Raw genomic sequence first — 14,079 nt, forward strand, 5'->3', positions numbered from 1 at the left:
AACACACTAGAGTCCACTCTGGCAAAGAGAATAGAAATCACTGTTGAAACAAGCAATATTTAAACAGAAACAATCAGCTTTCACATTCCTGTGGTCCACGTTCTCGTTTTTATTTTTTTTTAAATATATTTTTATTGATTTTTTACAGAGAGGAAGGGAGAGAGATAGAGAGCTAGAAACGTCGAAGAGAGAGAAACACCGACCAGCCGCCTCCTGCACACCCCCCACCGTGGATGTGCCCGCAACCAGTGTACATGCCCTTGACCGGAATCGAACCTGGGACCTTTCAGTCCGCAGGCCAACGCTCTATCCACTGAGCCAAACCGGTTTCGGCACGTTCTCGTTTTTAATGAGAGCACTGATCTATTTAAGCAGCAGCCTTCCCTTTGACTAGACCACATGTGTCAAACACAAGGCCCGCGGGCCAAATCCAGCCCGCCAGGCCTTGCAATGTGGCCCGCACCGCGCTGTCATCACTGCACTCCGCTGTCAGTTTATGACTGTTCAGTAAACCATTCGGCCCGCGATTTAGGCTGGATTTTAGATTTTGGCCCCTTCTCTGATTGAGTTCAACACCCCTAGACTAGACTGTGTCGCTGACGGAGCTGAAACGAGGGATGAAGGTAACTCACGCACCTCCTTTCACAAAGAAAAGCACCATGCTCAAAGACAGCAGTAAATCTGCACAGTTAGGAGACAGTCACTAGAATGCAGCCCCTGTTCCATTTCTCCATCATAAAACAGAAGTAGAAGAAAACCTAAGTGAGATTTACTTATCCACTGTTTCATATAATATACAACCATCCTTGAGCTTCTTTGTTTTTTTAAATTTTATTTTCAATTAAGTTGACATACAATGTTATATTATGTTTTTATTAATGTGTAGCGAGAAAGAAAGAGGGAGAGGGAGAGGGAGAGAGAGAGGGAGAGGGAGAAAGAAATATAAATGGGCTGCCTTCTGCATGTCCCCTACTGGGGATCAAGCCCGCAACCTGGGCATGTGCCCTGACCGGGAATCGAACCGGTGACCTCTTGGTGCACGGGAAGATACCCAACTGAGCCACACCTGCTGGACTAAAATCTTTCTCTAACATCCTTTTCAAGAACTCATTTTCCCTTAATACACTTTTGCTTTGATGAACTGACTCAATATATTGAATATAAAGAGTGCTTCAGAAACTGCTAACTCCACCATTTACTTCAATGCCTCCTCCAAAAAAACTCCAGAACTTGGAAACAGGAATTATGATTCCAGACATCTCGGGCGTCTTTCCCAGACATGTCACCGTGGAGACAGCCCCGTTCACTGCTATCTCACTTTTTTCCACAAACGTGTCTAGAATTTCAAAACAGGACAAACAGACAAGACTCATCTCACCAGCCCACTACCGTTTGTGATGACCCATGAAGAAAGGCCAGGGCTTTAAATATAGATTCTGAATACTTTGAAGAGTTCTTTATCATTATAATCCTCCCCAAATCCTTTCTGTCTAAAAAAAAGTTTCACCATAAAGTAGTAAGGATTGAGATCACTTATCAGTATCCTTCTGTTTTAATATTGGACATTTGTCCAATTTCTGCAATCAGAATTATTTCTGGAATCCGCCTCAGAAACAATCTGAAGGGCTGTGGTATGTGTGGAGGTGGCTGAAGAATGGCCAGGCTCCCTGGCAAGAACACAGGAAAGAGGGCAGCAGGGCTCAGGATGCTCGCTGGGTTAGCCAGAAAGGAGCAGATCTTCAGGAAGACACTGGCGTTACAGCTTCAGTGCTACTTCTGAGGACAACGGATAACAGACACACATGTGCGTGTTCACACACACATGCCCTAGCTCTACTGACAGGGTCTAGAAGCAAGGACCGCTGGGAGCAATGAGCACATCTAGCCCCAGGTCATGATGTCACAGGACCCCCCTGAAGAACTGGCCAAGCATGGAACAACCTGAACATCAAAACAGATGAGCTAACAGTGTAAAAAAAGACATCTACCCACCTCCGCCTCTGCTCTGGTTCCTGAGACAGAGCGCCTAAACCTTACAGTCTCCCGAGGAGCAGGGCCTAGGGGCATCTTTTTTTTTTTTTTTTAATATATTTTATTGATTTTTTACAGAGGAAGGGAGAGAGAGAGATAGTTAGAAACATCGATGAGAGAGAGAGTCATCGATCAGCTGCCTCCAGCACGCCCCCTACTGGGAGGTGCCCACAACCAATGTACATGTCCTTGACCGGAATCGAACCTGGGACCCTTCAGTCCGCAGGCTGACGCTCTATCCACTGAGCCAAACCAGTCTTGGCATCAGGAGCATCTTTTGTTCTAACAGTTGGTCTCCTGAGCCCCCAGTTCCTAAATCCATTGGAATGTCCTGGGTGGTAAGAGCATCCTTTGTTCTAATGAAGTGGCTCTGGCTGTGGGCTGGTCACCAGAAAGACCAAACCATGATTAGAAGGTTGGAACTTTCAGCCCAACCCGCCTTCTTCCAGGAAAGGGGAAGGGCTTCAGGTGCATTACTGATTTACCAGGCCCAGATGATGAAGCCTCCATAACAAAACAAAAAGTGGGGTTTGGAGAGGGGTTTTTGTTTTTGTTTTTGTTAGTCCTCATCCAAGCATACATTCCCACTGACTTTTAGAGAGAATGTAAGAGGAAGAAAGAGAAAGGAACATCGACACGAGAGAGACAAATCAATTGGTTGCCTCCCGCAAGAGCCCCGACCTGAGCCTGCGACTGAGATACATGCCTTTGACCGAAATAGAACCTGGGATCCTTAGGTCTGCAGGCCGATGCTCTACCCACTGAGCCAAACCAGCTAGGACTGGAGAGTTTTTAGGTTTAAATACATCTTTAGGTCAGGAACCTATACACACACAGGAACCTGTATCATCTGTAATACCCTTTATAATAAATGAGTTAATGTAAGTAGACATTTCCAAGTCCTGTGAGCCCAAATCACTGAACCCAAGGCAGGGATCGTGGGAAGCCGACTGATACCTGGCCAGCAGAATACAGGTCTCAGCCTATATGAAGTGGAGGCAGTCATGTGGGACTGAGCCCCTAAACTGTGGGGCATTCGCTAACTTCAGACAATTAGTGTCATAATATCAGATACCTAGTGTTCAGATCACAGAAGATCCAATTGGTGCCCAGAGTTGGAAAACTGGTTGGTGTGGGGGGGGGGAACCTTACACATGGGTGACATTGAGAAGAAACTGTGGTGTTTTCTGTTAGTTGGTTTCACAAAAGTGGAGGAGATACAAATGAGTTTTTCCTTTTAGAAATCCTTGAGTCTGTACCAATGAAGAAAGCAAGCCTCACCCTAGTAATAAATAGATCAAGAAGGTATGATGGAATTAGAAAAAACACTCTTTGGCAACCATCATAGTAATAACGATTCAGGGGGGTAAAAGTCTGATGAGAAATAGAGTATTTATAGGCTCAGGGCATCTCCCCACCAAAATCAGTATTAATAACACAAACCTAGCAGACACATCTTAATCCATGATGCAAGTCTGTGTCAGCAGTGATGGACTGAGCCATCAGCTGCCTCCTGGACACTAAGAGCACAGCATCTCTTAGAGGCAGTCCTGCCCATAAAGTATAAATCACAAGAGTGCATCAGAAAAACCTGATAAGCAACATTCTAAAAATGTCAAGGTGATAAAAGATAAGGAAAAACTAAAAACTGTTCCATCCTGAGGAAGGTTAAAAAGACCACTGAGTGATACACAGCCTGTGGGGTCTTGGACCTATATGAAGGACATTACTGGGGCAACCAACAAAATATGTGTTGGACCTGATGATCAGATGCTGACTGGATCAATGTTAACTTTCTTTTTTAAAAAATTTATTTCTTTAATTTTTAGAGAGAGGGGAAGGAGAGGGATAGAGACAGAAACACCGATGATGAGAGAGAATCATTGATTGACTGCTTCCTGCACGTCCCCTTCTAGGTTTGAGCCAGAAACCAGGCATATGTCCTGACTGGGAATCCAACAGTGTTCTCTTGGTTTTTGGGTTGACCCTCAGCCACTGAGCCACGCCAGTTGGGCGTGACCTCTGTGATGACTGCACAATGAAGAGGCCTTCATTTCAGGAAGCACAGATGCAGTATGAAGGGACGGTGGTAGGCAGAACCACCACCTCCCTCGTGTTGTAAGACTGCAGGTGAAATGAAGGTTGCTGACAAGCTCACCTTACAATAAGGAGGCCCCCTGGAGGATCTGGATGGGCCTAATGTAATTGCAAGGGGGGCAGAAGAGCACAGTCAGGGGAGAAATATGAGATGAAAGCAGGGTCAAAGTAATGATGGGAGACAAATTTGACCCCTCACTGCTGGTTCTGAAGATGGAGGAAGGGGCCACAAGCCAAGGAATTCAGAGCAGTTTCTAGAAGCTGGAAAAGACCAGGAAGTGATTCTGCCTTGGAACCTCCAGAAGGGACTGGCCCTGCCCACACTTCAGCTCACACTTTAGCCCAGGGAGACGCTGTAAGACTCTGACCTCAGAACAGCTGGATAATAAATGTGTGTTGTGAGCCACAATTGTGCTAACTTGTTACAGATGTAACAGAAAACTGCATCATCATCTCTGCATTTGTTCTTTTTTTTTTTTTAAGTAGTACATTTTTAATGTGTGTTTTTTTTTAAATATGTTTTTATTCATTTCAGAGAGGAAGGGAGGAGAGATAGAAACATCAATGAGAATCATTGCTCAGCTGCCTTCTGCACATCCCCTACTGGGGATCAAGCCTGTAACCAGGCATGTGCCCTGACTAGGATTGAACCAGCAACCTCTTCGTGCATGGGAAAATACTCAACCACTGAGCCACGCCAACTAGGGCTGCACTTGTTTTAAAGTCCTCAGACATATTAATATCTTGTGAATCCTAGTAAGTTATATTGGAACTCTGTGTACTATTTCTGCAACACTTAGGCAAATTTGAAATTGCTTCAAAATAGTTTGTGGTTTTTTTGATGAACAGCATTTTTACTTACCAGGATTTTCCAAATGGTAACTCTGTAGAATAGAGTTACCCTTACCCTTATAAGACCTTGGTCTTACCCTTATAAGACCAAGAGATATAATTTAGCCACACACACACACACACACACACACACACACACACACACGGCTAATATGCAATATGCAAAGTGTCCCTTCAAGAGTTAACCGGGAGTTCAATGATTGCTCGCTATGGCATGTGCTGACCAACAGGAGGAAGTGTGGAACCTATCGCTGACCAGGCCTAGGGACCCTACCCATGCCCGTATTTTATGCCCCAGGCCTCTAGACCTTTTATAAAAGGCCTGACCGGAAATAACCAGGGAGGCCATGGGCCAGTCCAACACTTTCACCCACACCTGCTAGGTTCCCTGGTCCCAGAGCCCTTACCTGTAGATAGTGATATGAGGAGAAAGAGGGCGGTTTGAACCAGCGTTCTTATTCCAGAATCTCTCCATCTCTTCCTTGGCTGAGGTTCCCAAAGGAACAGCACTAAAATGAATCCAGAAGGTTTTTAAATGATTAAAAGTAAAGTTGGTTTAAAATTTTTTATATAGCAGAAAGTTAAAAATACAAACAGGTAAGCTGGGCTGGATGAAACACTATATAAGGAAAACATGTTCAACCACTCACTTATCTTTATGCCAAGTTTGACTCAGTTATTAATCCCCTCAGCCACCCAATGAGGTCATATCAGAGGGTAATCTTCCCATCCCCCACGCCCAGGTCCACCAACAGAAGCTCCAGTGCTTTGTGGCTGGGCATCAGGGCAAACATAATACTTCAAAACCTGCTCAGCTGCTCAAGACTCCCTGTCAGGTCACAGAAACCAGGAGCTGCATCAGCAAGCGCCTCTGAAGGGTTTCTGGGTTTCCCTGGCCCTGGGCTGGGTGAAACCCACTGTTAAACAGCTATGTCAACAGCGTTACTGATTATGTGCCTACACTTAGCACGACTCCATCCCCCTCAGAGAAGTATCTTCCCAGAGATATGTACTAATTACAAAAGAAAAAAAAAACAGTATTTGCAGACTGGACAAAGCCTAGTAGACATTTCCTTAGTCAGATGATCACAGTTGAAATAACTGATAGAGACAAATGGCCCCTCCTCCTATTTACTGAGGCTGCACCATCACTCAATACTCCTCCTGCCAGGAATGGGTAACCTGACTACTCATCAGGGCAGTCAGACAAGTCAACCTCGAAGACACTCCTCAAAGCAACTGGCCCGTATCCTTCAAATTGTCCATGTCATAAAAGACAACGGAGCCCTACCTGGTTTGGTTCAGTGGATAGAGCGTCGGCTTGCGGACTCAAGGGTTCAATTTCAGTCAAGGGCATGTACCTTGGTTGCGGGCACATTCCCACTAGGGGGTGTGCAGGAGGCAGCTGATTGATGTTTTGCTCTCATCGATGTTTCTAACTCTCCCTCTCCCTTCCTCTCTATAAAAAAATCAATAAAATCTATTTTAAAAAAAGACAACGGAGGCTAAGAAACAGTTCCAGATTCAAAGACACTAAAGAAACATGACAACTAAATACAATGTGTGAGATCTTTGGTGGGAACAGGCAAACTAAATTTCTATCAAGTGCATTATTTGGGACAAATAGAAAATCTGAAAATGAAGTGTATAGCAAAAAAAGTACATCAATGTTAAATTTCCTGAACTGATAGTTGCACTTGTATAATTATACTGTGTTCTGTAAGATCATGTTCTTGTTCTTATGAGTAGTTACAAGTAAAGCATCATGATTCCTGCAACTCGATCACAAAGAACTCAGAGAAAATGATAACAAAAATTAAATACACAATGAACTACATTAAATTACCAATATCAGACCAGGTTAGACCTACGAAAATACCAATTTCATGTGACACAACCTAAAACAGGGGTCTTCAAACTACGGCCCGAGGAGTCTGATCCGGCTCGCCAGGTTTTTTGGGCAGTGAGCGCAGCCGAGGTGTTACAGTAGGAATTAGTAGTTCATATAGTCCGGCCCTCCAGCTCTCTGAGGGACCGTGACCTGGCCCCCACTTTAAAAAGTTTGAGGACCCCTGACCTAAAACATACGGTATATAGACCTTCACTGTATTAGTCTTCTAACTTTTCTGAACGTACATTTCCAAAATTAAGTTTTAAAAAAATAACAGGCAACTGTTGAAGTCAATAGACTAGAAATGAATATAGCAGAGAAAAATATAAAGATTAATTCCTGTCCAAAATTAAAGTTTACAAGAAAAAGCAATAAAGAAAGAAAAGACTAATCAGAAAGGAAAGTAATTAGTTATCAAGGAAGGATCAAAAAGTGGGTTAAGTCAATGGAGTTAAATATAACATAAAAGCTGAAAATGAGGAAGATTTTTAAAAGAACAAAGAAATACTCTTTAAAATTTTTTTGATTTACAGAGAGGAAGGGAGGGAAAGAGAGAAACACTGATCGGTTGCCTCCTGCACCGCCCCAACCTGGGACTGAACCCACAATCTGGGCATGTGCCCTGACTGGAAATCAGACTCACCACCTTTTGGTGCACAGGATAATACTCTAACCAACAGAGCCACATCGGCCAGTCCATAGAAATATTATTATCTTTCCTTCTACTACAAGATGAGAAAAATAGTAACCACAATCACTGTATTTTCAGCCAACTACGTACAACGTCTTGCTTTCATACATATCCCCAAAATCTAAGCTAACAATCTATTGCTTTTCTGAGGGAAAAAAGTAATAATAATATCCACAGCCCTGGCTGGTGTGGCTCAGTGGATGAAGTGCTGGTCTGTGGACTGAAGGGTCCCAGGTTTGATTCCAGTCAAGGGCACATGCCTGGGTTGTGGGCCCAACCCCAGTGGGTGACGTGCAGAAGGCAGCCGATCAATGGTCCTTTCTCATCATTGATGTTTCTATCTCTCTTTCCCTCACCCTTCTTCTCTGAAATCAATAAAAATGTATGTTTTTAAAATAATAATAATAATAATAATAATATCCACAAATTTAAAAACTTACTTTCTGATACAGAGCTGAGGACTGAAGTGGCCATGGAGGCAATAACGGCCTACAGGTCTGCAAGACAAGAGAGCCAGAGTCAATGCCACTCAGCGGTCCTTCCGGAGAGCCTTCTCTGCTGCCGCACTGTACAGACTAGGGGTTGAGGGGAAATTAAACGTAAGATGGAAGCAATGATGGTACCAGTGTCCTGGAGATTATGTTTACACATCTTACTTACAAATACAAAAAAAAGTTTTGGCTATACACAACACAAGGTAGAAAATGATCAGAGTTGGTACTATTTAACAGAAATAAAGAAAGTGACTTTTTAAGTTAGGTCTTAAAGGAGGTGATGGTAAGACATGACTTTAAAAAAAAAAAAAAAAAGACCAGGGAAAGCCAGTGACAACTCCAAGCACACAGCTGAGCTACCCGTGACCCCACTGCAAGAAGAGGGTTAAGAGGTTGAGAACAGGGGTATGTGCAGGGAGGGGCCTAAATGCTAAGTTCTCCTTTTAGGAAGCACATCAGTTCCTGACAACCTGGATGACTCCAAGTCAAAAGTCTCATATAACTGCAAAAAATATGGGAACACAGACTTCTTTACTACCTACAGCTGGTATTGAAGGGGACACACAAGTTTTCTACTAAAAAAGTTGCTACTTTTCAAGTCTGAGACTAAAATGTGCCTAGACAGTCTACCTGAAGAGAACTGCCCCGACCCAGGGTTTACACAGTATGATGACATGATGACTACACCACTCACTCACTTTATACCAAATCTTCCAAAAGCACTTAAGGAAGTTATCAGATGCCCTGGATGGTTTGAGTCAGTGGCTAGAGTGTCAGCCTGCAGACTGAAGGGTCCCGAGTTCGATTCCGATAGGGGGAATCCGTACCTGGATTGCAGACTCAATCACAGGGGGCAACTAATCAATGATTCTCTCTCATCATTGATGTTTCTCTCTTTCCCTCTCACTTCCTCTCTGAAATCAATAAAAATATATTAAAAAGAAAGTTATCAGCCCTGGCTGGTTTGGCTCAGTGGATAGTGTCGGCCTGAGGACTCAAGGGTCCCAGGTTCGATTCCCGCTGAGGGCATGTACCTTAGTTTCGGGCACAACCCTAGTAGGGGGAGAGGAGATGAAGGAGGCAGCTGATCGATGTTTCTAACTCTCCCTTTCCCTTCCTCTCTGTAAAAAATAAATAAAATGTTAAAAAAAAGAAAAAAAAAAGAAAAGAAAATTATCAGAGTGAAGTTCTGGGACTAAAATTTAAATACACTGACTCTGCAGAAGTTCACCGTCTCTACTATGTCAAGGCACCTCTGGGACAGATTTATCAAGACCCTTTGGTCTACACCAGCTCACGATCATCTGCCACCCTGAGAGGAGATGCACCAACATTTCAAGAACCTCATCCTTACACTAGGAAACGAGAAAGACCATCATGTGAAGGACAAATAATCCAACCAACACTTCCTTCAGCTCTCCCCTCTTTCCAGCTTTGGAGGCAGGAGGTGAATAGGACATTGTGTATCCAGGGCTCCCAGAAAGAAGTGGGAGCAAATCTCTCTCAATTGAAGTAATTGTGCCTCTGAAGTTGCGGGGCTCGCATTCCTCACACCAGGGAGTCCAGGCCCTCGCTCCCCAGGCGCTCCCCCAGGCGCCTGCAGATGTGGGCTGGAATCTACAGCCTCTGGGCCAGTGCCATTGTTTCCCAGACAAATACCAAAGCAAACTTTCCACAGGCTCTAAGAGAAACCAGCTGCACAAACTCCTAACTTTATTTGCTATGTGACGAAATATTTATCTATCCTGCCTTTCAGGTGAAACCAGGAATTCTGAAGACCTTTTCCACCCAGGAATAGCCCTGCGCCATGTGATAGCTAGAAAGTAATAGTATTCCTTTTTTACTTATAATAAACAAGCCTAGGACTTAGCATCTCTATTTAGTGTTGTCCCCTCATAAATGCATTACCCATGCTCCCCCCAAATTCAATCATTGCTCAAATCATTTTCTGCAGCTTCTCTGGGTTGGGCAATAACAGCAATGTAGAAAGAACATCGGATAAAGTGAAAGGCCAGATGGAATTCTAAACCTGTGTAACATCAGTGCGGCCCTGAGCTGCAGCTTCTTTGTCTATAAAATGCTATTGATACTATCTGTCTTCCTAGTGCTGAGAGAGTTCCATGAGAAAACATATGAGGAAGCATTCTCTAAACTGTAATGTACCACATACAGGGAAGATATTAATATTTCATTGGTCTCCCCAAGGTCTTTAGAATTTGTATCACATTCTATTTAAAACCCTCAGTGGTGATAAAATATTTGGCTCAGTGGATAGAGCGTCGGCCTGCGGACTGAAAGGTCCCATGTTCGATTCCGGTCAAGGGCATGTACCTTGGTTACGGGCACGTCCCCAGTAGGGAGTGTGCAAGCAGCAGCTGATCGATGATTCTCTCTCATCGATGTTTCTAACTCTCTATCCCTCTCTCTTCCTCTCTGTAAAAAAAATCAATAAAATATATATATTTTAAAAATTTGTCGGCTGAAAATGAATTTGAATTTTTGGAAGAAAAAAATCCCACAAATTATTCAAAGCTAAATCCAAATGAAAAAATTGAACAAAGCTATTTTTTGGCCCAAAATAAGATGTGACTGTAATATAATGAATTTCTTATATGATCTCTACACTTAATTTGATGTTATGCCAAACAGTTTCATAAAAGACTGGGATAGCAGCAACACTAAGAAGATGTGTAGCCTTGAAAAGCAATCACTGATGTACGGAAGTTCTGATTTATGGGGATGGGCCCACAACTAACTCCCAAGCTACAATGCAAGCCAACCTTGATTTCTCCTTCCTCTCACCTCCTTATATGCTAGGCCTCCCCACACCAGCTAGAAACGCCGTCCACTGTGTGAGTCTGCCCGCTCTTCATTCTCACTAGGAACACTGTCACAGAAGCTCCTGCGCTAGCTCCCTGGCACCATCTCCTCCCTGTCGTTCAGTATTACCAGAGCTGACTTACTGAAAAACAAAGCTCATTTCCACTGCTCTTCTGCCTAAAAGTCTTTAACCACTTCCTACTGCTTAGGGGGCAGGTTCCTACTGTGGCCAAACAAGGCCCTTCTCAGCATTGCCCAATCCAATCTCTGGACCTATTTTTCAACGAATTCCCTTTAGCCCTATACTTTCTCCACCCTGGATGCTACGTCACATCCCCATGGCACAACCCCTCTTATGACCACATGCCTTTGCTCATGCAATTCTCTGACTGGAACCTCCCTCATAGCCTGATAAACTCATCCTTCAAAACCCAATAATCCCTAGGTGGCAACTTCACCATTTCTTTCTTTTTATAAAACATTAGAGGCCCGGTGCACAAAAATTCGTGTGCTTGGGGTGGGGGGTCCTGGTCTGTGCCCTCTTATAGTGTGGTAGTGCGGGAGCCCCGTGATCAATTGCCCCAAAGCGATAGGCCCCGCCCACCCATCTAGGGCTCCTCAACAGATTGCTCCAAAGAGGTATGCCAGAGTTGGGGGGTCCCGTGGCAGCACAGAGCCACGGGACCTTCGCGCTGTGCACGCGTGTCAAGCCACTGCCCAGCCATGTGTGCCTCGTCGCACACACAGCCTCCTGGTGATCGTTCATTATAGCATGAGGGCATCACAGTGTGAGGGCATCATGCGCACATAGGCTTTTTTATATAGGACTAGAGGCCCAGTACACAGATTCATGCAAGGGGAGTTGGGTCCCTCAGTCTGGCCTGTGCCCTCTCGCAATCCAGGACCCCTCGGGGGATGTCGCAGTGCGCCAAGCAGCAGGCGGCCAGGAGGAGTCCAAGCTGGGCTTGCTGTGCCTGCCACTGCCACTTGGGAGCACTGCCAAGGAGTCAGGAGAGGCTCCTGCTGCTGCAGCTGCACTCGCCAGCCATGAGCCCCGCTTCTGGCTGAGTGGTGCTCTGGGAGCATGCTGACCACCAGGGGGCAGCTCCTACATTGAGTATCTTCTCCCTGGTGGTCAGTGCGTGTTACAGCAACTTTGACTGTCATAACAATTGATTAGGCTTTTATATATATTCTAGTGGCCTGGTGCACGAAATTCGTGCACATTAAAAGGGGGACCCAGAGTCGTCCCTGCCCACCCACATGTGCCTCAAAATCACGTGATACCCAGACCCAGCCCCCTCCCCCCCATTGAGCTAAATCCAGACCCGGCCAGTCCCACCCTTGTCAAGCCCAGCCAGGTCCCTTGGCCCAGCACCAGGATGGGGGTGTGGCCTGAGGTTCTCCAGATGGTGCAGGGAACATGCCTATGGTTCCCCATCAAACCCTACCAGGTGGGGGACACAGCCCGAGATCCCCTGTCAAGCCCTACTGGGTGGGGGTATGGCCTGAGGTCCCCCGTCAAGCCCTGCTGGGCTGAGGGGGGAGGGCGCGGTCTGAGTTCCCCTGTCAAGCACTGCCAGGCAGGTGGGCACAGCCTCAGGTCCTCTGGCCTGGTGCTGGGGCAGGGGGTGTGGCCTGAGGACCCCCAGCCTGGTGCCGGGGTGTGGGGTGCGGCCCGAGGTCCCCCGGCCTGGCACTGGGGTGGAGGGAGCAGACTGAGGTCCCCTAGCCCAGCACCAGATGGAAAGCACACCTTGAGGTCCTCCCTCAAGCCCCGCTGGTGTAGGAGGTGTGGCCTGAGGTCCCCCAGCCTGACACGAGGGTGGGGGCATGGCCTGAGGTCCCATGTCAAGTCCTGCAGGGTGGGGGGCGAGGCCTAAAGTCCCTTGTCAAGCCCTGCCAGGTGGGGGGCACAGCCTGAGGTCATAGTCTCAGGTCCCTGCTGATTGCTCATTAAGGCCCCTTACGGGAACTTGGCCTCAGCTGTGGGTGCAGCCATATTTTGTGATGGAGTGATGGTCAATTAGCATATTTCCTCTTTATTGATAGGCTAGATGTTTTTATTGATTTTTTTTTTTTTTTAAGAGAGGAAGGGAAAGAGGGAAAGTGATAGAAACATCTATGAGAAACATCATTTGGATGCCTCCTGCACACACCCCCACTGGGAATTGAACCCACAATCTGGGCATGTGCCCTGACTGGTAATCAAACTGATGACCTCTTGATTCATGGGTTAACACTCAACCACTGAGTCACACCAGCCGAGAGACTTCACCATTTCTTTAGCTTTACCTGCTATACTTGTCAAGATCCCACACCAGCCGGGACCGGTTTGGCTCAGTGGATAGAGCATCGGCCTGCGGACTGAAAAGTCCCGGGTTCGATTCCGGGCAAGGGCATGTACCTTGGTTGAGGGCACATCCCCAGTAGGGGGTGTGCAAGAGGCAGCTGATCGATGATTCTCTCTCATCGATGTTTCTAACTCTATATCCCTTTCTCTTCCTTTCTGTGAAAAATCAATAAAATATATTAAAAAAAAAAAAAGATCCCACACCACTTGTTCATATCTCTACATCAACATCCTACATAATAGAGGTAATATGTAAATTGACCATCACACCTTTACACAAAATGGTCACCACCAGATGGCCAGCAGGGGAGCAGATTGGAGAGGGTGTAAGCTGGGCTGAGGGACATTGCCCTACCAGTGCACAAATTTCATGTACCAGGTCTCTAGTCAATTATGATGGTTAATGATTAACCTTTTTTTATCTCCTCTCTAGACTTTGATCTTTTCAGATTAGGACTGGAATACTTTGCACCTATACCTCTAAATGTCTGACACATAGAAGAGGCTCAAGAAAATGGTCTGTGAATGAGCATGCTTATTTTAAAAAGAATGTCACGAATATAGCTAAAACTTATTTTTGGAGATGTTTCACATGTAAAATCTAATATGAGCAACGCCCCGAAGGTTAGTGATTCTTGGTGACTATGGGCTTAAGAGGTATGAACATGGTCACATAGAAGCCCAGCTGCTCTCTATCTCATTCCTTAACTGAGTGCCAATGGAGTTTGGGTTACTTTGCTGGCTATTGGTCAGTGGCTAATCCATGCAAACTGTCCCCTCAGGAGTTTGACTGCTTGCTGTGACATGCACTGACCACCAGGGGGAAATGCAAAATAAGGAAGGCCCCAGC

The 14,079-nt window shown here is 45.5% G+C and overlaps 1 protein-coding gene across 4 annotated transcripts in view; it reads right to left on the reverse strand.

Moving 5' to 3' along the window:
• Nucleotides 1–14,079, reverse strand: part of SDHC (succinate dehydrogenase complex subunit C) — a 36,091-nt gene that overhangs the window by 19,428 nt on the left and 2,584 nt on the right. For 2 of the 4 annotated variants that reach the window (XM_084867191.1, XM_084867194.1), the window contains exons 2-3: nucleotides 8,003–8,059; nucleotides 5,388–5,489 (exon numbers count right to left, since the gene is read on the reverse strand). In XM_084867191.1, the coding sequence (XP_084723317.1) occupies nucleotides 5,388–5,489; nucleotides 8,003–8,059 (159 nt within the window). Of the gene's footprint in view, nucleotides 1–5,387; nucleotides 5,490–8,002; nucleotides 8,138–14,079 lie in introns of all 4 variants that reach the window. The other 2 variants (XM_084867193.1, XM_084867192.1) reach the window with 2 other exon arrangements.

The sequence above is a fragment of the Pipistrellus hanaki genome (assembly GCF_964339955.1).
Source record: "Pipistrellus hanaki genome assembly, chromosome: 18".
NCBI classification, from domain to species: domain Eukaryota; kingdom Metazoa; phylum Chordata; class Mammalia; order Chiroptera; family Vespertilionidae; genus Pipistrellus; species Pipistrellus hanaki.